The sequence below is a fragment of the Phyllopteryx taeniolatus genome, chromosome 9 (assembly GCF_024500385.1).
Source record: "Phyllopteryx taeniolatus isolate TA_2022b chromosome 9, UOR_Ptae_1.2, whole genome shotgun sequence".
Lineage (NCBI taxonomy): Eukaryota > Metazoa > Chordata > Actinopteri > Syngnathiformes > Syngnathidae > Phyllopteryx > Phyllopteryx taeniolatus.
This window is the reverse complement of record NC_084510.1, coordinates 21549133-21574405: the sequence shown is the minus strand read 5'-3', so window position 1 is coordinate 21574405 and position 25273 is coordinate 21549133. Positions and strand designations below refer to the sequence as shown.

At 41.2% G+C, this 25273-nt stretch overlaps 1 protein-coding gene and 1 pseudogene across 1 annotated transcript in view; both read left to right on the top strand.

Annotated features, from left to right (window-relative positions):
* iars1 (isoleucyl-tRNA synthetase 1) overlaps positions 1-25273 on the top strand; it is a 54510-nt gene that overhangs the window by 11339 nt on the left and 17898 nt on the right. Inside the window, exons 9-23 of the mRNA XM_061783705.1 lie at positions 691-751; positions 900-995; positions 2589-2711; positions 7988-8079; positions 8841-8939; positions 15103-15229; positions 18133-18206; positions 18339-18533; positions 19424-19510; positions 19847-19930; positions 21230-21374; positions 22256-22376; positions 22501-22592; positions 23476-23553; positions 23923-24044. Coding sequence (XP_061639689.1) covers positions 691-751; positions 900-995; positions 2589-2711; positions 7988-8079; positions 8841-8939; positions 15103-15229; positions 18133-18206; positions 18339-18533; positions 19424-19510; positions 19847-19930; positions 21230-21374; positions 22256-22376; positions 22501-22592; positions 23476-23553; positions 23923-24044 — 1596 coding nt within the window. The remainder of the gene's footprint in view (positions 1-690; positions 752-899; positions 996-2588; positions 2712-7987; positions 8080-8840; positions 8940-15102; positions 15230-18132; positions 18207-18338; positions 18534-19423; positions 19511-19846; positions 19931-21229; positions 21375-22255; positions 22377-22500; positions 22593-23475; positions 23554-23922; positions 24045-25273) is intronic.
* Positions 3936-6014, top strand: LOC133484124 (vimentin-like; annotated as a pseudogene).

The window sequence follows — 25273 nt, the reverse complement described above, 5'->3', positions numbered from 1 at the left end:
ACAAAATGAACCACGTATCAGTTGCACACAAAATCATTGTTAAAAGAACAAAACATGAATTTCATACAAAAACAAAAAATCAATTCAACGAAAATTTACTGTAAGTGAATGTGCATTTTGCTGTTGCCATTCCTCTTGGTAAGTGCCACTCTCATATCAGAGAAATGGACTTCGTTGTGAAAATTCACAACAAAATCTGTTCCTTTTGTTATTTCTACAATCCTTGAAAAGGGTTCATAGGTAAGAGTAGATTTTTTTTGGGCTCTTTTTTATTATTGGAAGCGCTGTCTGACACCACAGCAATGCTATCAACCCAAGTGTATCATTGAAATGTTGTTAAATAAAGAGTTTAAAAAAGGGAACAAAGCATTTCAACTCAAGGCGCAGCGCCGCAATGAGTTTTGAACGGCATGAACACGGCATTCAAAATGCGATGTAAAAAGGCTTCAATATCTTTGTACACGCTTGCATAAGTATTTGGTAAGTACAGTTCAGTTGTATTTAACTTTTATGTACATTTGCATTTGATAAGTTAAAAACCCTAATGAGCACAGGCGCTGTTAGAGATGGATAATTGATTGTTTTCTTGCATCGGGTTCTCAAGCTTCTCCCAAATTGTTTTCTGAAAACTTTTTTTCCCCCCTGCTCTGCCTGACATGTGACTTTGAAGTGTGTTCCCTGCCTTTCCAGATTTCCTGGCAAAACGCTGAGTGGAAAAAAGTACAAGCCTCTTTTCAATTACTTTGCCAAGGTTAGTAAACTCTGTGGCTGCATCCTACTTTTATATATTGGCTACAGAATGAAAACAAGCCTCTTCTTCTTTTCACCCACCTGACCACATATTGGCATTTGTATTTACGTCCTTTAAATCTCTCTGTTTTTTCACGATATAACCCCAGTGTGGCGAGAGAGGTGCATTCCAGGTGGTGACTGATAACTATGTTAAGGAGGAAGAGGGCACAGGAGTGGTCCATCAGGCACCTTACTTTGGAGCTGTAAGTATTAATTTGTATGTCTTTTTTGTTGATTTGTCTTTTCATAGACCGGATTGAACAATATGCAGAATTATTTTGTTCCTATTACATAACATACTGCAATTACTTTCCTGCAGTAATGTTCTTGACATAGTTTTAAAAATATGGTAATTCAGACAAATTGTTCTGGAAGTGAATTTCTGTAGGTTGGCAGCTCCGCAGTCACAGCCATAAATGCATTTTTACTAATTGGCACAATAATGTATTGTTTTATTGTTTTCGGACTTGGTTTCCTTTCTGTTTCGGCCGAGAATTTTCATTTCGGTTCATCACTAGTAACCATATGTGGTGGGATCACTTGTGTTGTTAAACCTTTTAGATCATTATATACAAATTATTATTATTATTATTATTATTTTCATTTTAGGGGCCATTTTAGTTTTTTTAGCCCTCCGAAGGCCATACATTTATTTTAAAAAGACAATTATGCAACAATCCCTCTAATACATATTACATATAAGAATTTGTCTGTCAAATGTTTTGTGGCTTTTTTTAAGAAGACTTTCTCTGAGGTTTTACTTGTTTTTACAATTCCAAATGCTCTCGTAAAGTCTCAAACGCTGATGGCTCAACCTTTTAAGTATTTGTACGCAATTTAAGGTTGATAATTTTGACCGAATTCCAAATTGCTGACCATTAGGGTGTTCCATTTTCCAGGTTCAACTGCTATTAGTTTTCTTAAAATGTCCTCCTGACATCTTTGGTTGCCGTCGTCTAAAATGCTCTTTGAGTGATTTACCTATTTATTATGTGTACATAAATAGTGACAAAGCATAAGAAAGAAGAATGTTTGTTGCTTTTAAAAGTATCATTTGTATATATTTAAGACTTCTTTTAGAAAAAAAGCAATGTTCCTATGCTATCGTGGCTACTATTGGGTCATTGCTAATGGTTAGATGACTTTGTCAAATGGGGCTTAGGTTGCCCTGAGGCTTGTAGGTAACCTTTGTGTTGTCTTAAATCGCCACCACACCCACTCGTTCATCTTTCAGACCTTGAGAGTATTGTAAACGTGTTGCATTGCACATATTTTAGAGATGACAGATCAATGCATTTATTTTCCCTTAGGCGGATTTCCATTTTTTTCCCCACGCTATCATCCTAGCCCTGAAATGCCAAACAACCCCGTTAGCAATCCATCTTTTGCCGCTTGACAGGCTGTTGGAATACAGAATACATTTACAGTTGTAGTGCAATCAGCCCCTTGGTGCTGAGCTGTCACATAGCAGCAGTGGTGTTTTGTTTTTAGCTTTGCAAACATGCTATTTGGTATGGAGTCATAAGATGCCAGTAGGCTTGTGAGACAGTCTGCCAAAGTGGTTGGGTAATTACTTATTTAGAGTTTAATCTTTTTAATGGAGATTTATTGGGAAGACAATCTCATAAGGATTACTACTAAGGTAATGTTAACTAGCGAAGGAATCCTACATTTATTACAACACAGTCTTGCGCTACACTCCGTGACTTGTTCAATATTGTACAGTGACTAACAATGTGAAAGAGATTTAATTAGCATAATCAATGCTTGAATGTGTGTCCAATCTCCTCGTGTAGGATGATTACAGGGTGTGCACTGAATACGGCATCATCCAGAGGGACCAGGCTCCGATCTGCCCCGTGGACGCCTCCGGCTGCTTCACTTCAGAGGTCACCGATTTTGTGGGACAATATGTCAAAGTGAGTGACGCATCAGCCTTTTACATCGAGCTTGGTGGATATTTCATTGACAATAAATTGCTAACAGTATTCATAGGGTGTTTAATAATATTTATTTTTTTCACATTTTGAGCTAAATATTTCCTCTCCCCGCTGCTCACCATTTCTCTGCTTATGACTAGAAAATGCTTTTCCATTAAGTATTAATGATCTTTTTCCGCTGTGAATATTTGCACTGAAGTATTTCCATTTATTTTTCATTGGTAGGTTGTCTTTTTGAGTTATGGTTATAGGATGATATGGAGACACTCAACTTTAACAACTAAAATGAGCTGAATATAAACACCCACCCACTCACAAGCAATCAAAAAACAACAACAAACATTTTTTTTTTGTGCACCAGGGATCTGCTTATAGCATTCACACTTGACCAACGAACCCCGCTATCCAAACAAAATGTGTGAATACAGTCTGATTTGACTGCTTAAATGCTGCACTTGTGATTTCCCTATGCATTTTGGTGTCATTTTCAAGATTGGTCCTTGCCTTTTATTTGTGTAGTGTTCACACTTGAAGTCAACTTAACTGCACCCGTGTTCACTTTGCTTGTTTGGTGCGTACTGATGTTCAGATGATAGCGTTCAAACTTGACCAAACGAACCATACAAGGAAAGCAATCGCAATGGACAAAATGTGAAAGTGTAAACACAGTTTTGTTCAAATCTTCCAATAAACCCAGAGATTGGTGACTAATAATTTTCTACATACACTTATTACAAAGTTTATTTAGATCAAGTCGTTTAAAATCAATGGATTACCTGGAAACCTGCGGATTATGGTAGTACTTGATAACAGTATTTGACATTTCAACTCGGGATAAAAATTATACCTGATCTTTTAATTTTGACATTGTTATTATACTATTTCCTAGTAGATTTCGTGTCATACAATCCATTGCGGTCATCTACGACCATGTCTTTTATATTTGCCAAATGTCTGTTTTGAATGCTTATGATAATGTCGCAGTTAATGTAAATGATGATATACGGACATAATTGTAACTATATAGAGGCCACACACAGTTTTAAACTGCCTGCATCAGTGTAGTTGTTCAGGGAAACCCATTGTCATAGCACATTGTATGCATGGAGCGCCATCCTCCTAACAGACGCCTAATGTCGCTAGTGGATGTTGAATTAAAAAAAAAAAAAAAAGGGCCTACATGATCTGATCAAGTATTTCACATGCTTACGTGAAAAGAGCTGGGAGTGGACTCTGACTTAGGCTAACAATACGTTGTTGGTGGCCACAGCCTCCTTGTCATAGTCCTGTTTTGAAACGGTTAAAGCTTGGCCGGCGTTTCGAGGCTGTCTGAGAAATTCTTTACTGTTGCATAAAAACCCTGCAATGATTTGGGACTGGCTCAGAAGAAGAGAGAAGACGACAACAATTGGCAACATGTTGAGCAAATCTTACATCCAGAAGAGCCTGCAAATGAGCCGCCCTGGCAGCAAAGTAAGGGTCCAGAGCCCATCTCTGTCCCGAGGCCATGGATCCACTTTGGATGTCCGCAGAAACTCTGTCGTGCGTTCCTGCTCTCGAGCTTGGAACAGAGCTGCACAAGCCGCATGCCAACAAAAAAAGAAGAGAGGCAGGAGGTCAATGTCAAGTTTGAAGGCTACATCGGCAAGGTGCAGGCCCTGGAGAAGAGGAACGCTGTTCTTCAGGAGAAGCTGGCCAGGCTAATGGGTTGCAGCAAGAGCCCCTCCACGGGCATCACAGAAGAATACGAACTGAAGTTTAAAGATGTGCAGAATGTGATTGAGGGCCTGACCAGTGAGAAAGGGGCAGCTGATATTGAAAGAGGCTACCTTGAAGAGGAGGTAGAAGTGTAGAAGCTGAAGCTGGATGAAGAGCTGGCCCTTAAAGAAGAGGCAGAAATAATATTGAGGGATTTTCGGCAGAATGTTGAGAATGCTGCATTGCAGAAAGCCGTGCTGGAGAAGCGCATCGAGCCGCCTGTGGCCGAGATCAAGTTATTGAACCAGCTGCACGATGAGGAGGTGGCTGACCTGTTGAAGGAGATCGAGGACTCCAAGGTGACCGTTGAGTTAGATGAAGAGCAGGCCCAACTCGCCGCCTACCTGCGCAACATGCGGACGGAGATAGAGGTTGTTGCTGCTCGCAACGTCTAGGAGGCCGAGAAGTGGTACAAGTTTGACACCCTCAAGGAACACACCGGCAAGCATGAGGAGCAGATGAAAAGCATGAAAGTCAAGATCACAACCTTGCACGGCCAGCTGACAGACCTCCAGAGCCAGATTGACAGCCTGAGGGTTCGTAACTCCAGCCTTGAAAAGCAGCTGGAGGACATAGAGATGGCCCATATGGATAAGGTGGGGAGCCACAGGGATGTCCTCACTCAGTTGGAGACCCAGCTCTGCGAGACCAAGCTGGAGATGAGCGAGCATTTACAAGGCGTATTAAAAGGCGCAGTCTCAGTTACGGGGTCTATTTCTGTATTTAACACATACATAAGGCATAAGGTATTATTGGGCGCAGGCATGGTAAAACATACGCTAGCTTAAAACATACGGTAGCATGGATGCACGCTAAAACAATGTTTTTAAAAAGGCAGCGGGAGCAAAACTGAGTTCGGTTGTACTTTATTGAAGTATTTAACAATGTACTCACGTTATTTTTTGATCAATCCTCATCCACAAATCCATCAATGTCCTCATCTTCTGTATCCGAAATGAACAGCTGGCCAAGTTCTCAGTCAAACACGCCAGGTTCGAGTCAGTCTCGTTGCCCTGCGAAAGCTCGCACAAGCATCCATTCACAAATTGTGGCGTAACTCGCCCGGCGCTGCCTCCTAGTCTTAGTAAAGTTGTGTTTGCCATCTGTCATCCATGGCTCCCACGCCGCTCACCTCACTTTGAACGCCCTGTTTACACGGATGTCCAGCGGTTCGTCAAGTCTCCCGGAATGATGGCAAGCCCCGAGTTATTGCACTCAGTCGAATGGTGACTTGAGACGCTTCTCTCGGCTGTTCTTTGCTCATTAATCCATTGCTCGAGTTGGTCTTCCAACTCGGGGCACCTTGCCTTGTTTCCGCGTTTTGTTTTTCTTTTTTTCCCGTGGAAACTCAGCTTCGTCTTCTTGACTTGGCGAAGCTCGTTTTCCTGCTTCCTCCACTTGCTAACCATGGATTCGTTGTTCTTGAATTCTCTCGCGGCTGCTCGATTCCCATGTTCTTCCGCGTAACTGATAGCTTGCAGTTTAAACTGTGCTTCGTAAAGCGTCTCTCTTCGTAGGTGACATTTTCGGGGGTCCTTAGCCAAACAGATGTTGTTTTTGCACAATGCACACCCCGGAAATGCTTCTAGTCAGTCAAGCGGTAAAAAAAACCCCCAAAAAAACAAAGCAAAAAAAACCACCCCCGCGCGGGGGCGTTGCTTTAGCGTCCTACTTCACGCACCCTCCCGTCCTCAGCCACGTCCGCTTTTCCTCTGTATAAGCAGCGTGTCGGCAGGAAATGCTCCAAAAAAATAATAAAGGCAAGCAGGGCGCTCATCACACAGCAATATTTATAGATGTCGGAACTCGGTGCGCACATAAGGCGCGCCGCATTATAAGGCGCCCCGCGTCCATGTTGGAGAAAATTTAAGACTTTTAAGTGCGCCTTATGGTCGTGAAAATACGGTACTACCAAATTCTAACCGCATATACGAGACAGATGGGTTATGCGAAATTGCTGGCTGGGAGTTGCTCAACCCTGTTCTAAAATATCCTTTTTCTAACTTACCCCTGATACGCTCCATGGTCAGGTTTTATTTTAGAAAAGCACAAGCACAATCGCCCCCACCCCCCACACACAGACTTAAGTCAGTTTTCAAATGCTAAATATTTAAAACGAATGCAGTTGAGCAGTCTAAATGTCAATGTGCAATGCATAATTCAACAAGGATGTGGAATATACAGCTAAAATAACTATCAGGTAGGTATTTATGGAAATGGTGTCATACCCAGCCTGAGCTAGTTACATCATTTACCCTGCCTACTCCATGGCCCCATTTTCCCAGAAAATTCCCTTGTTTCCCAGCTCATTCCTGCTCCATACTGCGTCATATTTGACACCGCTTCCTAAAATAGCCTCCCTTCCATTCAATTGCCTCTCCGCGACTCGTACCACCACACCACCCTCTCCCATTTGTCTTCTTTGGCAGCCGTAATGTATCCTTTGTCCTACCTGATGCTGCATGTCGTTTTTCCTGCATCTTGGCCTCATGGTGCTGCCTTGCCTCATGATGTCAGTCACTTCCTTCGGCTTGTCACATTTTTGCAGTCAGCGCTTCTCTTGATCCAGGTTTAGGTTATTAATAAAACCTTACTGAGCAGCTCTAAACTAATAAAGATTGAAGTGGGTGCATTCTAAGCACTGTATTGATCCTTTGTTTTCTCCCTCGTGAGGTGCGTTATGCTCTTTTCTCTTCTGGTCCAATTTATCATCTTGTCACTGTAATACTTTATTAGTAGATATATGAATTGAGCCATATGGGGTAGCTGAAGTTATTAAATACAGATATATTTTCCACTTGTATTCCAAAAGTACAGGTACTTTGACCAATGTAAGTAAAATGGTTTAGTCAATTCCGTAGCCGGTGAAATTCCCCTCACTCACCATTAACACAAGATGGTGTTCACATTGTAATGAGTTTGGGGGTCAAATTGGTAGTAAAAAAATAAAAATAAAATGTAATCTAGGCCAAGAGTTTGTTTTTTTGACAAAGAAATATGAAACAAGTTTCACAAAGTACCTTGCTGGAAAAAGTCATAAGCAGGAGAATTGAGTTGTGAAACATACACACATCTGCAAACAGAAATTCACTAAACCTTTGAGTCTGTGACGTAACCACATGGAATACTTAACTTTGTACAGCAAACAATTGTTCAACTTAATAGATACCCACCTCCTACATATGCCATTTTTATTCAGTTCAGAATTACCCATTATTGTATCCTATCGAGGATATGATGTCCGGTGGAATACATTGTATTTGTAGTTGTTTTAGTGGAATAAAAAATGACAAAGCAAATGCTGGATTGGTGAACAAAACATGTCAGAAACGAGCTCTTCGGTTAGAATTGCACTTGGACTTGAGGTTTAAAAAAAAAAAAAAAAAAGCAACAACCCTATTTATAATTTTATTTCTCATGTATTGAATCCATCTTTATCACATTCGGTTAACATACGTGCATTTAATTTTAAATATGTAATACTTTTGTTACTGTAGGATGCTGACAAGAATATCATCAAGTGGCTGAAGGAGAAGGGTCGCCTTGTCAATGCCAGCTCTTTCAAACATAACTACCCATTCTGCTGGAGGTGAGACATGGACAACTCGCATACTGAAACTACTGTATAGCTTCTTGTAACTACTGATTGCCGACAATGGGAATTACTGGTCACATCAAATACTGCCTTATTTAGCAGCAGCAAACCGTGTGACCTCCTGTGAAGTCTCAGTACAGTTTCTCAGTCAGCGGTATCCAAATGCACCGTGGGGTCAATAATGTTTTGCGTTCTCAGCGCAGAATCAATTCATAGTCAGTGTGCTAGCACAGTCATAACCTTTCAAGGTCCCACATTAGCAGAACTTCAATTCATTAGCTTGTCTCTGAGCAGCGGTACAATTAATTAAACCCATTATATGCAGCGATGTCAAGCTACTAGTAGATGCAGGCTTGCAGAGAAGAAAGTCTTTAGTCATTACCCCTCACCATCTGCGTTGTCAATTGTATTTAAGAAGTGTGTGTAACTAGAAAAAAATGAGTGCATAAAAATAGAACTTACTCTCTCTTACCAGGCCAGAGCTGTCAAATGTTCAAAACGTCTGTATTTTGTTACAGAAATGACTGAACGCTGACTCATCACGGCTGTATCACTGATTGTTCTGGACATTGTGTGTGTGTGTGTGTGTGTGTGTGGTGTGGGGGGGGGGGATGGATGGATGGATTTGGACAAGCGGTATGGAAAATGGATGGATGGATGTTTTGGAACTTAATTTTTATTTTGGCAGCTCTGCGAGGCAGTTTTACGCTGCCCGTGCTTATTTATTTGCTTGTAACGGGTTCATTTACTCGCAGGTCAGACACCCCCCTGATCTACAAAGCTGTGCCCAGTTGGTTTGTCCGTGTGGAGCACATGGTGCAGAAGCTTCTGGACAACAATGGACAATGTTACTGGTAAGATGTTATTTGGAGGGCATACTCACATTTAGCCATGCAAACTTTGCTGAAACCCTTGACAACTAAAGTCAAGTTTGGCTAGTGTGAGTGCTTTGAAGCATATTCCGGATTGGTTCACTTCCACTACTCTGGCACATATAATAAATGTGGGCCATGGCCCGGCACAATTCGTCAAGCATATACATGTGCAACCTGTGTAATACAATAACTTCCCACTTATTCATGATAACTGGCACCTTGCTAAATATAAATGCATACAACTAACTAATACACAAGTCAACCAAGTCCACTGCATGCTTGATTACACATAGGCCCATGCGTGCAAATTGTATGCATCATATAATTAATCCAATTGCTCCTGCACAATGTCTGTGTCATAATATGGAACGGTTCTGTTTGCCGGTTAGTTATTAATAATAACCGCCACCACAGAAACAAATAGAACTGCTCTAAATAATACACTATCAAAAATGTCCACACGGTTCACATAATTCATATAATTAATAAGATCACTCTTCTCGCAAGTTATTCAGTATAACTGCCACCTTGCACAATACAAATAAACAAACTGGCTAGAAATAATCCTGTCAAAAAAATTCCACAACATGCTCAAGTACGCATGGCCACATGTGCGCATAATGTGCTATCATATTATAATGAGATCACACTTCTCACCAGTTATTCATGATTACCGCCATCATGCACAATTTAGAAGTAAGCAGTATTAGAAACAATCCACAGGGGGGGGGGGGAGTCCAAGTCAGGGCACACACTATCACGCAATATTGCTGTCATATAAGTAATCAAATAACTCCCCTCACCAGTTAGTTATGATAACTTCATGACAGCATGCATGGACACGCTCACGTACACAAGATACTCCAGGCGTCATGATTAATATGATTGCTCCACCCACTTAGCCATGATAACCACCACCTTGCACAACAGAAATAAGCACAACTAGAAATAATCCACAGTCAGGAAAGTTGTTATGAAGCGTTTTATAATGAGATGGCTCAACAAACCCCCCCTGAAATACTAACCTCCACTTTCATGTATACAAATAGTAAAGGAAATAAAATACTAATCGTGCTTGATGCTAATCACAATAGCGGATTGTGGAGTAGAAGTTAACGTCTGCATGAAGGCTCACCGACCAAGTGATATTACCCCAGGTGATCCCAGTGCTCTTTTCTGAGCTGCTGGTAATGGGAATGTCAAACTGAGATGAATGACTAGCTGGTAGAAAGGTGAGACATACACACACACACGTACACACAAAGGGCGAAACTGACGCTCGCTACTGTAAAGGATAAATTCATTTCCTGTGGCGTAATGGTGGGACACTTAATTTCACAGCAACCTACCTTCTCTACGTGAATTTTATATGAATTGACAGCGCTGGAACACTTTTAATATGCTCCGGAAAGCAGTAGGTAATTTTTCATATTTGATGTACTACAGTAAAGAATATATTTTGGGAAAGTTTTGCATAATAGAATTATGAATACCAGATGGTATTGTATATTTTTTAAATTTTTGCAGCACTGTGCAAAAAAGTGCCATGTTAATTGTAGACCCGATGGGAGAATTTACATTTACAATGGAAAAATAAATGGAAAATAAATTACACTGAATTTTTACAAGGTATTCGGTTGTATTGGTGTAAGAAAGGTTGACAATTGAAAAAGCTGCAACAGTGTTGTGTTGTAAAGGTGTTAAATGTATTTCCTTTAACTGTATACAGTATACCATATGTTTATAATACAAGTTCCATAATGATGCATTTAGCTGACAGGCTGGATTCCTTCAAACACATCCTCTTATGCAACTTTCTAATTAAAACTTTCCTCTAGCTCCTGTTAAATAATTGAAAGGACGCTTTTTGATGAGACACACCACTTCTGCTCCCGTGAAGATTTTTAATTCCGCCAAGATTGTCTGTCAGGGAGCGCTGCCGTCTCATCAGCATCCTCATAAAAAAGGAAAATCCTCCCCGGGTTCGGTGTACTTTCAGATCACGTTCCTGTTCGTTGATCAGAGGCTAGAAAAAAGAAGCCCTTCAGAAAGCGAAGTGCTTGTTATAATATCCCTACAGTCATTTGTTCGGCTTGTCTCGCTTTCTCGCATTGGCGCAGCGGGGAGGAGAGGGCTAAGTACCTATTAGGACCTTCTTCTGAGTAAATCAATGACTAACCTAACGAGTACTCTGAGGAGAGCTCATCTCTTCAGTAGAAGGATGCTTGGCCACACTTTCCCTACAGCAGTGGAACATAATTACTAATTGATGACACAGATCAATGTGTTTGTCCTATTTGTCCAGCTTCCTTCATTCCGCCACATTAAGCAAAAGTTGTGTTTACAAAATAAACTAATAAATAAATAAACAATACACAAAGTCACTATTGGTCTACACTCTACAGCCATCCTACCTTCCTCCAATATACAACAACATCACTTACTTACCGTTTGGATTGAAATGCCAGGGCTCCAGCGATGCTCTGTTATTTGTTGACTTTTGAGGTGCACATCGGCAGCTGTGAGGCACTTTACTTGTACAGAAAAGGCACCTGGAGCTATTGAGGCAAAATGGAGGGCATCATTTGGCTGCAACCAGCAAACATGCAGTTGATTGACTCTCAACCAGTTAAACTAGGACACTCAGCATTATGGATATTGTGATTGGATGTGGTTTCAAAATGACTTTATTTTACTTTTCATGTTAAGATCTATAGTACTAGTATTACGATTGTGTAATAGTTGTGTTTGTGGCGTCATAAGTAAATTTGTAAATGCCGATTATGTTGTAATTGATACTCAAACTTCCAAATCACCCCCCCATTTGCTGCCGTGATCCCCGCTGGACATCGTCCTGTGGTTTTAGTAGTTACTGGAGAAATCTGCATTTAAATTACTAATATGCTGTCTCATGCTGCTAATGTAACCTCTGAGTCCCCTCTCTGACCAAAGCCTCTGAGTCTTCGAAAACGAGACTGCACACTTTACATCCTACGTGTAGCAAGAGAAACAGGAGGAGAAGAGGAGTACTGGGACTTGGTGAGCAGCAATGGGGAAAAAAAAGAAGGGGGTGAGATCATTAAATTGATATATTAGGGGCCTAAATAGAAATGCCAGCTACAAATGGGAATTGATGAACTCGTTGCTTAGTGGGTGGATGCGGAAGACAATTTATCCGCTCTCCTCCCCCACCACAACTACCACCACCACCACTATACCTCTTGGCATGTTAAGCACATTGGTCATGTGATGGTTGGAGGGAGAGTTGAATGCCAGTTTTTCAGTTCATCTGATTTTCACTGTCCACGCTCTTCTTTTAGCAGTACGGTAAGCATCAAACCAAGACACGTCGTTTTCACTGCGCCCACCTCGTGCGCCACCAGCCTCTGCGGCGCGGTGCTGTGCCATGGCAACACATATTTAATGAATGGGTCGGTCAGTGGCGCATTAAGTGCAGTGTGTAAAGGCTTTAACAGTTCGGGGGCCCTTCCACACAGCAACACCGCATCCCGTAATCAGATTAAATGCATGATGATGCATTGACAGCATCTGAGTGTCGAGTGGAAAGCTTGACATCCCAGTCTTGCCGGCATTTCCGCCTCTGTTTCAGCTCTGATACTCACAGTAATTGTGGAATATTGGATCTAATTCACCCAATTCTGTGTGCCGTTTATACTGAACAGTGAGTCAGGGGGTAAAAGGTGTTTTTTTTCGCTGAGGCACAAGGCACTGATGGGGCAAAAACAGCCTCACTGGTAATGTGAGGGAATATTAGTGCACCTCAGGAGACCTAGTTTCAGACAGCATCAAATAACAAACTCAGTGGGTGTTTTGCATCTTCGTTTAGCTTTTTGTGACACTTTTTAAGCATGTCCATGGTAAGAGAAGAATAGATAATACCGTTAAGATGGGTTTAGTGCTATTACTGGCTTTATCTTGGGTGCTACTTCCTGATTTTGTTACCATTCCTGGTTTTATTTTGGGTGCTACCTCTTGATTTTGTTACCATCCCTGTTGGCTTAGGGTGGCACGGTGGATGACTGGTGGCTGAATGACCTCACAGTTCTGTGGACCGGGGTTCAAATCCCGGCCCCGCCTGTGTGGAGTTTTGACATGTTCTCCCCGTGTCTGTTTGTGGGTTTTCTCTGCGGACTCCGGTTTCCTCCTACATCCCAAAAACATGCATGCTAGGTTGATTGAAGACTCTAAATTGCCCGTAGGTGTGAATGTGAGTGTCCCCTGCGATTGGCTGACGACCAGTTCAGGGTGTACCCCGCAACTCGCCAGACAATAGATGGGATAGGCTCCAGCATGCCCGCGACGCTAGTAAGGATAAGCGGTACAGAAAATGAATGGATGGATTCCTGTTGGCTTAGTAGAACTTTGTATTCACCAACTTATTCTGAGCAAAGCATTTTGATATAGATCTATGGTAGGCTTTACACGATCGGGATTTTTGGTGCTGATCACCGATTACAAGATGGAACAATATATATATTTGAATAACTTTTAACCTTTTATTATCTGCTTTTAACGAGCATGGACCTTAAATCGGACAGGTAACTTACTATAATGACAATTTAGCTGCTAATTAAGCTGCTTATAATGAGCATGGATCTTGTAACAGCCCTCATAGTGAGCTGAAATGCTAGTTTAGCCGATAGTTTTGTTACAGTTTGGATTTGTTAAGCTTTAGTATTTACTAAACATGATAAATCTTATCGGTAAAAGGATATCAGAAATCTGAACGCCACTGTGTCACATTTATGTATGTAATGTGACGTGGCTGCTAAGATAGCCATATTTGCTCTCAAAGGTTTAAGATAAAGAAGGCGGAGTTCCCCACAATTGTAAATGGGAAGTCAGCAAGCACAATGAACGCCATAAGTTTACCTTACCTTACCTTACCTTACCTTTTCATTGTCACGGCTACATGGACGGTTACTGTTTGCTTTAGCGTCCGTTTTGTTGTTTGCTTTTTTTTCCCCCCGCCTTGCGTTTCTTCAACTCTGCATGCTCCTCCTTGTGTTCCTTATACCGGTCCCTGTTTACATTTGTCTTGTTGAAGCATTTTGTAGATGTTCTCCCACCATGTAGTGCAGTGTTGCACAGATTACAAGTAATTAGTTTTATCTGTCTCAGACACCACAAAGAAGTCCCACACCACCAACATGTTTTTTCACTGACCCCAAACACTGGGTGCATTTGGAAATTTAATCTAACGCCCAAACTCTACTCTTCAGAAAAATTCCGACGTGTAGCAGGGCGCACTTTGAGTGCATTTCCAAACGCACCCTTTATTAGCCGCCACGTACGTACTAACGACATCACAAAACATGCGACAGGGTTACAAATAAACTAGCTTTCGGACTTAAACATACACGACAGAAGCGCGGAACGTCCCCAGAGTAAAAGAGATTGTGTCGACTGCAATGTCTTAATTCACGTATCTAATCAGTGAGGTAATTGATCAGATCGACGAATTATGACATTACAGCCGATCACAAAATGAGCATAAAATGCAAAATATCAGCCATCCTATCGGTGCAAAATCGAATCTTGGGCGAATGGTGTCGTGTAATTGAGTCACATCTGATTTTGTTATTCTCACTATCTAGCTAGGCTGTGACTGGTTAGCTGCCGGATGCCTGTACTCAATGTATTGTAATCATTGCCTGTACATTTATGAAGGAAGAATTATTTGTGATGGCAACAGTTTGCACTCTGGTACAAATTATTTGAAATTGAATGGATATGAATAGGCAAGATTGTTTTGAAAGTCGACCAAATTGAAGTTCGACCAGCATCACAGAACAGATAGTGGTCAAATTTTAGGTACTGTTGTCCAATTATGTTGGCTTTATATGCACACTGCTCAGTATATCTTCTAGGATGAACTGTCTTTTTCCCTTTAGGATTGCCTCAATTCTGTTGTGGCATAAATTGGCTCTGAGATAATTACCTGTGTTTGCATGACTTCTTTACCTGGTCTCCCGAGACAAAACTATCCTCAGGGGACAAAATGTTGCAGAAAGACCTCTTTTAAATTGTGTATCAAAAATCTACTACTGGGATTGTAATCCTGTTTCGTAAAAAAAAAAAGAACAGCCAAAACACTCATCATATCCTCAATGTCTTGCAGGGTTCCAGATTTTGTGCGTGAGAAGCGCTTCGGCAACTGGCTGAGGGATGCGCGAGACTGGGCCATTTCCAGGAACCGTTACTGGGGCACGCCGATCCCCATGTGGGTCAGCGATGACTATGAGGAGGTCAGGAGAACACAAGATATGCTGAAAAGACTCACAAAAATCAGCAGGCAATGAGCATGACAAGGCACTAATAGTTAAATGCAAGAATTTGAAAATATGCTCCACAGTTTGTATTTTTTATTAATTTATTGGTCAGCCTAGGTATGGGTGTTTATCATGCATGATATGCATTATGTTATTTAGGTTTTGGGTGACCCTAGTTTCATGTGTAGCGTGACTGCATATTACATGCCGTCCGCTTTCCCCCAGGCACCATTATTGAGTCCCCTCCATAAACTAAACTCATGCATAATTCATTTATATAAACAGAAAACCTAATGCGTTGACGTTTCGCATCATAACGGTGAGGGTAACTTCCAAGGAATACAATGCAAACAGCAATGGGATGGAAAGCAAAGAAGATAATGGAAGTTGAAGAAAATAATAAATTGCACTCCAAGGAAAATGGATAAAAAATTCAGTGCAACCGTCAAAGTTGAACACGAGCCATTGTTTGAAGCTAGTTGGCTTAGGTTTTCTAATTTCACAACCATTTATCACATAGGTAATCATGTAAAGTGAATTAATGTGTCCCAGGTTTGAGCTGTCAGCTTCATAAAACCATATAAATCATAAATAAAGCAAAGTGAAAGTACTCACCTTTTCCAAATGCTTGGTGTTAGTTGAGCGGTACTGTCACTTAGCGATTTTTTTTTTTCCCAATTATTTATTTATTCTCAATCGGGTTGAGGTCAGGACTTCGACTGGGCCACTCCAGAACGCGTTTTTTTATTTGTATTTTATTCTGAAGCCATTCTGTATCATTGTGATATTGCAACACCCGTCTTCTTTTGAGCTTCATCTCTTGGACAGATGGTCAAGTTCTTCCACAAACTATCTTGATAAACTTGCAAATTCATTTTTCCATTGATGATAGCAAGCTGTTCATGCCCTGAGGTAGCAAAGCCACCCATACCATGATGCTCCATCCACCATGCTTCACAGTTGGATAAGGTTTTGATGTTGGTGTGCTGTGCCATTTTTCCTCCAAACAAAGGAGCATTGTGTGTTCCTCCCAAACAATTCAACTTTGTTTTCATATTTGATTGAAATCATTTGTGGTTATCAAAGAGCAAAAGTGTGACGATATCATTAGTATCCTTCTGTGGTGGCGTCACAGAATAAAGCCAACGAAAAAGCAGAACACTTATGGGGTTCGTCCTTCAGATAGTCAATGACCTGTGGTCTGATTAGATTTGGTGATGTCACGTGGCGATATTTGAACTCGTAAGTTTTGATTGACCTTTAAGGTACATTTTCCCCCCCCCCAAAAAGTTTCCAAAATGTACCAAATTCGGGGCGAAACATGCAAGGTTCCACTGTATAGACCTAAAAAAGACATCTTTCTTATAAATGGTGACTGTTAGTGACTTTCTGACGTGCAATATGTGCGGTTCCACAGTGCGGCAGCGAAGTGCCCCAAAATTTAAAAATTGCTACATGAAACGGTTTTATGTTGTGTAATGGCATGACCTGTCTGTAGAATGCCTGCCCCGGCATGCTCCTAGGACAGCAAGCAGGGAAGGACACTCCTGGAAGCAGCTACGGAAAAAAAGGCCAATCCACAATACGTTACAATGTCAATCATTGCCGTTTTTGTATGCGGAATTTGCGCCCCCTTGTGGAGTCGCCCTTTGGACTAGTCTTAGAATTGCTCTCACTTTTCCTGTCACCTTTGCTCAAGTTAAGGGGGGTTTCGCACAGTGTGCCATTCAAGCTAGTATCACCATTGGTCACAGTCAGTGCCAGCTGACAATGTAAAGTTAACTGAACTGAATAGCGCTCTCACAATTGGGTTGTTGGAGTTTTTTAATGAAGTGCTGGTCCCTGGGCTGAAAGACAGACAGCTTGCGACCTGCTTACTGGAAATAGCGCTGTGACTGTTTCCAGAACACTCCCTGGTACCAATCTAACTCTTCCCACACCGGCAAACTTGCACACTCAAAAACAGTTACTTTGTGGTTGCAGTATGATTTTCTTCCCCCAGTTGCCGTTCTTTTAGTTCTGTCACTTCTAGGCCCAACGTGTATCTTGTATTTTGTTTCTTATGTTACCCTCTTAGTGTCAGATGGGGTTAGCAGTGCCTTTGGGCCATGCTACGCCTTGTGCTGCCAAAAGTAGAGCAGAGTCTATGGGCAGACTCTCTGCAGAGAAGACTTTATGAAGTTATTCTGAAGGTGCGGTCGCTCACATGGGCCTATTTTTACAGTGTATATATATTAACATATAAAGTGTGTAAAATTCTGAATCCACCGCAAATCCCATCCAAGCTCGCTGTTCACAACCTTAAGTTAAATACACACCTACATGAGCTGTATCAAAAAGTTGGCCTTTACAAATGTTACAAGCAGATCTTCCCCTGCAAAGATAACAATAAAAAATAATAACAATAAAGCCCTTCTCTTAAAAAACCTATAACGTCTTGATGGGCTATATTTCAGTAACAAGTTCTCTATGTATTTGTTGCTTAAGAAAATTAAACTGGAAGTAATTTTCAATCCTATCAATCTGTTTTGGCGCAATTGGAGTTATGTGGAACCAACTTCTGCATTTGGAAAAACTGGTCGAAGTGCTTCCTTACTAACAGACGCCTTCCTTTACTATTTGAGGTTATATAGTACTTTGAATTAAATGGACTCATAAGAGAGTAAGTTCAGGATGTGTTAATATTGTATAATGTTATGACCCTGTGATGTAACCAATTATTAATATAAAGTAATGTAATGTATTAGATGCTCTCGGTATGATGCACTACAAGTCTAAAACACTGCAAACCACAATAATAACATTGTTAAATCAATCAAAAGCAATTTTTTTTTTTTTTTTTAAAGCTTTACTCAATATTCACTGTGTGTGTTGATCAGGTGGTGTGTGTCGGCTCCATTGGCGAACTGGAGGAACTAACTGGAGTCAAAGTAACTGACCTGCATCGGGAGAGGTGAGTGGTTTAGCAGAAAGCCCCACATTGGCGCACAAATGTGCAGTGCAATCAAGACTATTCTGTCATTGAACCTCCTAAAAAGTCAGCTCGGTTGTAATTTCACGGCTCTTGCGCTCGCCCCCTCCCCAGCATCGACCACCTGACAATGCCCTCACGCTGTGGCAAAGGTGTCCTGCGGAGGATCACCGAGGTGTTTGACTGCTGGTTTGAGAGCGGCAGCATGCCCTACGCCCAGGTGCACTACCCCTTCGAAAACAGGAAGGAGTTTGAGGACACGTTCCCAGCAGACTTCATCGCCGAGGGCATTGACCAGACAAGGGGCTGGTAAGTGAATGGGAGTGAGGCGTGGATGGACGTGTGGGACCGATGCAGACAGTCATCCTGACCTCATTGAGGCGGAGAAGAGAGCATGAACAGATGGCTATTCATAGCAAATAAGGCAGACTATGGGTTTCCTTTTCTTTTGTCGTATCTCCTCAAAATGTTCCCTCCGCTCTAAAAGACACTGTGTCTCAATGAATCACCGTATGAGTCATCCACTTAAATAAATGCCCCACGTTTTTTGATTTACTCCTACTGTTCAGGCTGGTGCGTCTATTAAAATGTGACAGTGTGCAAACTTATTCATGAAAAGTTACTTTTTAATTGCTTTTATTCACATTTGCAAGGCTCGAAGTAACTTTTGTTCTTTGAGGAGTGGTTTTGCTAATCAAGGAGTTCCTTTGAGAAGCAAATTTCTAATTTTGAAAAGCAATTTTTTTGCAGGTCAATCCCAGAGGGACCTGACGCAAGGGAGGGGTATATCAGCGGTTTTGTGGGGTAGAGACCACCTGTCAGGCCTTTATAACCATAACCTGCTTCTTTTTGTGGAGTGAGTGGAGCCACCTGTCGCCATGCAGCACTCGTATCTCAAGTTTGGGCTCGCAAGTCAAAGCAAAACCCGATCGACTGCTCGCATCTCGAGGCACCGCTGTATATGGCTGTACTTTCTTCGAGCGGTCATGTTTTGCCCATGATTCATGCTCCATAGTCGTCATGGTAATGCAAAGCCATACACTGCATGGGGACATCCCGCAGTAGAAGTGGGCATGGTGAGCAGTGACTCTCCCAATTTAGTCTGCTTTGATCACGTCTGTTTAGAGTTTTAATTTGTGGAAAGATTTCATAATGTTTCCATAATGTTTTAAAATTTCATTTTTTCTGTCCCTCTGTAGGTTCTACACGCTGCTGGTACTCTCCACAGCCCTGTTTGGCAAAGCGCCCTTCAAAAATGTCATCGTTAACGGCCTGGTACTTGCTAGGTCAGTCTTCAGTCTTGTAAAAGATGCTTCTCCTTTTCTTGCCAACATTCTTATATTCTTGTACGTCGCCCTGCCTGTTCACCTGCTCCTGTTTAAGATCACGGTGCTATGTGCGTTGTGACATTTAGTTCCTTAGAGCTGCTCGTTAGTTGGGGCTCTCGTCGTCGTCCTCTTCTTCCTCCTCAGCCCTGGGCCCTAAACGCAGCACCGTGTTCACAGGCCTGCTGACCTGGAAGGGCTCCGCTAGTTTGAATGTCAAGTGTGCGGTTGCTTAGATGTATTTTTATGCATGTATGTGTGTGCACATTAATGCCTTTGCCCGTCTTACCCTCGCAGCGATGGACAGAAGATGAGCAAGCGCAAAAAGAACTACCCGGATCCGGGCCTCATAGTGCAGAGCTATGGCGCCGATGCCCTCAGGTCAGCTCTTGCGCTTGAGTGTGAGCAAGTGTGATTGTGTGTTTCTGAAGCATGAAAAGCTGTGTGTGTGCGTGCGTGTGTGTGTGTCTGTCTGTCTGTCTGTCTGTGTGTTAACCTACCTTATGTCATTAGCTGGCATTGTTTTGAAAAAAATCCTGAGCTACTCCGAACTGTCACAGTCCTACATACTGTATACACGTGCACTCACGCAAACGTTACATGCATACTCACGTGCACATTCCTCTTTTGCCCTGAGCAAGAGAAGCGCCGTTGCCATATGGCCTAATGAATAAAGCACCACACAGTTCTACCATATGTTCATATACACAGGAAGGAAGAGTGGGTTGCTGAGAGAGATATAACTTCTTGTTTCTCTCTGGAATACAATAATGTTGAATACACTTTTATTTGGCCCGCAATGGGAAATGGCAAACTGTACTGTATGTACTGAAGAGTGAGAATAGTCAGCTTGTATTTAGCAAAAACTATTCAGGTATCACTAGATAGTCTGTATACAGTATATTCAGTTGAAAAGGAACTAAATAGCAACATCTGATTCCTGCCATATAATGTTTTATCGTATTACATCTACACATTTTAGCTTGACGATCCCGAAATCCAGGTGTGAAAAACTTGTTGCATTTTAGCAAATGGCTACAATATAAAAAGAGTGACAAATTTAAGGGGGTCTGAATAGTTTCCGTACCCACTGTACCCATAATGACAGGGTGGACAGCAATTTCAGGGACATATGCAAACTGTGCAATATGATTAAGAAAATAGAATACACGATGCAATTGTGGTTGTCTACATGAACATTTCACGAGTTAGACTCAGGCCACACATTACACAAGTTTACACACTACACCAAATAACTCGATGTGAATGCATCTGACTGACAATCACCTTAAAACATTTACTGTTTTAAATCACTATGGATTTCTCTGGCAGCCCATTTAGGCAGCTGACATGATCGACAAAAATCCCAAACTGTCATTGCATCCAGATGGCTTTGTTTCAAATACATTGTAGGGAATCATACAGACAAATTCATGATAATTGTATCAGTCGCCAAACTCGAGTTGTATAAGGCACCATTTTTAGCGCTGTTTTCACTCTTATGGGCTAAATGCCATTTGATTAACATACCCAAGTTTATGGTGTTAAAAGGCAAGTTTCTATTGAGTGTGTGTTGGCACTGCTCAAAATCAATGTGTTTGATTGAAGAAGCCATAAAAGTGTCCTTTTTTTGCCTCAAATCGTACTCGCCGAGGTTTTACCGTCCATCTCTCTCTACAGATTGTACCTCATCAACTCCCCAGTGGTGAGAGCGGAAAACCTCCGTTTCAAAGAAGAGGGTGTTCGAGATGTGTTGAAGGATGTCTTCCTGCCATGGTACAATGCCTATCGCTTCCTGGTGCAGAATGTGCAAAGGTTACAAAAGGTACTGGTGCTTAATGAACGTCACAAAATGTCACTTCTCTCCAAGCACTCCCGCAAGTCATCCTTTAGAGCACAGGTGTAAAACTCAAGGCCCGGGGGCCAGATCCGGCCCGCCACACCATTTTATGTGGCCCGCAAAAGCAAATCATGTGGTTGAACTTCCAAGATTCTTGCTAAAATCTGTTCCAAATGTTTGTATAATATTCATATGTAATAAATAGTAATGAACTATTGTAAGCATGTTTTGCTTCCAAACCCCTTTTACAGTTACTTGAACAATAGTTGAACAAATCATTATCCTTGACTTCTGATTTCAAAACTAGTTATCCATCAATTTGTTGTCTATGTGTAATAATATGATGAGGCAATTAAACATTGATATGGTTTTAAAATCATAATGGCCCTCTGAGGAAAAACGTATCTAAAAGGTGTCCCGCGACAAAAATGAGTTTGACACCCCTGCTTTAGAGCCTCTGCTCCCAGGTGTTAAAAACACAGACATCTTTGATTGCATAGCAATCTCAGCATAATAAATTCATTGTTCAGTGGTTCATAACGGTAATTACCATTGATTAATAGCATGAAATAATGTTGTAAAAAGGTGCAGTAAGTAGTCCTTATTGTGTTGTTTAGCTCGCAATGATGCATTTGGGTGTGTCTTATTATAGTTTAAAAACAAGCCACCCTCCGAGATAAAAAATGCATTATTAGTTGGCTGCATACTCTTTATCCTGAAGATCAACTTCGGTATTGGCCCATAACCAGTTAGTTCTACATGCCAAGTTATTACATTTTTTGACCTACGAATGATGCTTTTGAAATGTTTAGTTCCTGTTGTGTTGGAGTGTGCCAATGCTTGTATTTGTGTATGATTACCCCCAGGAGGACAGCATTCAGTTCCTGTATAATGAGAACACCGCAAAGCAGAGTGACAACATCATGGACAAATGGATCCAGTCCTTCACGCAGTCCCTCATCCAGTTCTTTAAGGCAGAAATGGATGGTGAGAAGACTGGTGCAACACTTACGTCTCCAGAGGCTTTGATTACTTTGTTTCTGACATCCTAAGTGCTGGTTTACAGTATACTCTTTGAGGATGCGAGTGCTAACTTTCGTCTGTCTTGCAGCATACCGCCTGTACACTGTGGTGCCTCGTCTGGTCAGGTTTGTGGATATGCTCACCAACTGGTACGTCCGTACCAATAGACGCCGTCTAAAGGTCAGTGTTTTGCATAAGTGATTATTTTATCCTACTAGTCATCCGATATTTTGTATATTTGTAACAGGATTAGACAAGTTTAGACGATTTATGACAATTTCTTCAAATATATACAATTTATACAAGAGAGCCAACCTGTTCTGTTCAGCAGCTTACAGTAGCCGTGCAGTACTAGTGATTTAGAACACACTCCTCCTGTTGCCTTTTTTTAATTGCCAAATTTGATATATTTATTTTTAATAACACCGAACAATACATGGTTTAAGAGCTGGCAGACAGAGACAAGAGATAACTTAATGAACAATGACACTTGGGGATAAACAAGGAGAGAAAAGCAAAAAGCAACAACAAAAGTCAATAACAACACCTGTTAGAATGCTTGTGAATATTCTGTTCCATCCAGGTTATTGTATTCTCAGGTCACTGGGTTGATCACAACTGAAATTGCGCAGAAAAAAAAAAAATCCAGTCGGTGACTCCCCTCCGCACATCAAGCAATTGACTTCCACGCAAATATACAAACTCACAACAACTGAAAAATTGCACCCTCCGGTGTTCTAGGTAGAGAAGAAAATGGGTAGAGAAATATGGGCAAAACAACCACAGAAGTTGGAATCTTGTTGGGTAAACTGGGACTAAACAAGGGAGAGCAAAAGGCGGTAGCACACATTTACATTTAATGTTTAAACCAACAAAATAGAAATTATACAACTGTATATAATGTATCTTTTCTTTTTTTTTAGTCTCATCAGTGGACATTTTTTAGTGAGCAATTTTGTCAATATTGGTAGAGTTCAGTTGGACTGCTATGTGTTTGGGCACTTCTCTCCTATTCATTGCTCCATGGGGGGAGGCATTAGATTGACGTGTGTGAACTTTGCAGGGCGAGAGTGGTACTGAGGACTGTCTGTGGGCGCTGGAAACCCTCTTCAGTGTTCTGTTCTCCATGTGCAGGCTGATGGTGAGTCATAACAGCTTGTGTGAAAGCGTGACTGGGTAAGAGTAAGAGAGAAATATATTTTGTTGAGTTGTTTTTTTGTGTGTCACATACTAATCGTACAAACATGGAAAAGGCGCACCTGCAATGTGTTTTCAAAGCAATGAATAATAACACGTGAGCAATTTTGAACCTAACCTAGATCAATCCAGATTGTTTGTGAGCTTTATAAACTCTGTTTGAACTTTTGCTCATAAAATCTCGAGAAAAAAAGGAAAAGGAAAGAAAAGACCTGCATTGGGAAATTTAAATTAACCACAGTTGCACAGCATCAAATAATCTTCCTCCCATTTTTATCACAATTGCTCTGCTTTTTTCCTCCTTCGCCCCCAGGCCCCCTTCACACCCTTCATCACCGAGATGATGTACCAAAATCTGCGTAACCTGGTCGACCTCGCCTCTTTGGAGGAGAAAGACACCGGCAGCATACATTATCTCATGCTGCCCCAAGTCAGGTGGGGGAAAATCCCTTCATTAAACAAAAATGAGTTGAGTGTGTAATTTTAAATTAAAACTTATAAAACTGCAATGGATAACGTGACGATGGCCTCAGATCCCTCATCAACGTGCAGTAGCAGTCAAAGGTTTAGCCCCTTTTGCACTGCCTGTAAAAGCCGACATTTTTCAGTCACCGGCAAAGAGTGGGGGGAAATGAAGTCGATCCAGCATTATTTTGATGTAGTATCAGAGGCGTAAGAGAAGTGGGAAGGACTTGTGATGCCCAGACAGACTTTTACCTGCCTGTTGTGTCGACAGGAGTGGTGCACTAGTTAGACCTCATAAATTAATTTCACAATTTAAAAGTATTCCCTGTTGTCTGGAGACAGCAGGAGATGTTCACCCCTGTGCATCCATGAATGGTGCGTGCGTGAAGCCACCACTGGCTAATGTAACCATTGAAAGCATGGTCCGTGTGAGGTAATGCACTAAATATTGATTGAAATGGTTAGTAATGGCGTTAATAATTATATTTAGCCAATATTTATTGGGATATTTTTTGTTTCTGGCACGTCAGGATAATTAAACATGCACGAGTCAAATTGACCCAGGAACATTATTGCTGAACATAACATGAAAAAATATAATTTGATGAATCAAAAAAAACATTCAACACAATAAGCTGTTGTTATTATTATTTTTTTTAAATAGACACTTTGGATTCAATTTATACTAAATTTAATTACTCAATTTATACAAAAACATCCATCCAAAAATTATTTCATCTGTCTCCTGCATGTGGATTAGTGCCGTATTTAATTATACCAATACAAGTTCAAGCTGCATTTTATGATCACAACATTTACAGTACAAGGCTTTAACTCTCAAGTTGAAGTTGGTTATATACAAGCTTTTAAGATTTTTTGTCCTGAGCAAAAATCGTTGTTGTAATACAAGCCATAGCTGGGGAATTTAATAACGATCCCATTAGCCTCATAATACCTCAAAGTCCATTACAGGTACTTTTCTTTCAGCCACACAAACTAGCCTTGCTCACACTCGAATGGTTGAGACTAACGTTAGCGCTGGTGTCTGTGCATGCTGCAATGTTTTTTTTATATGAATTTGATAACAGAGGTTGTTTGTTGTTGTTGTTTTCAGAATTAATTAATCATAAGTCGAAGTCCCATACGGCAATTATTTCACACCTCACACGAGCCATCAATTACATCACATTGCTGGGTTC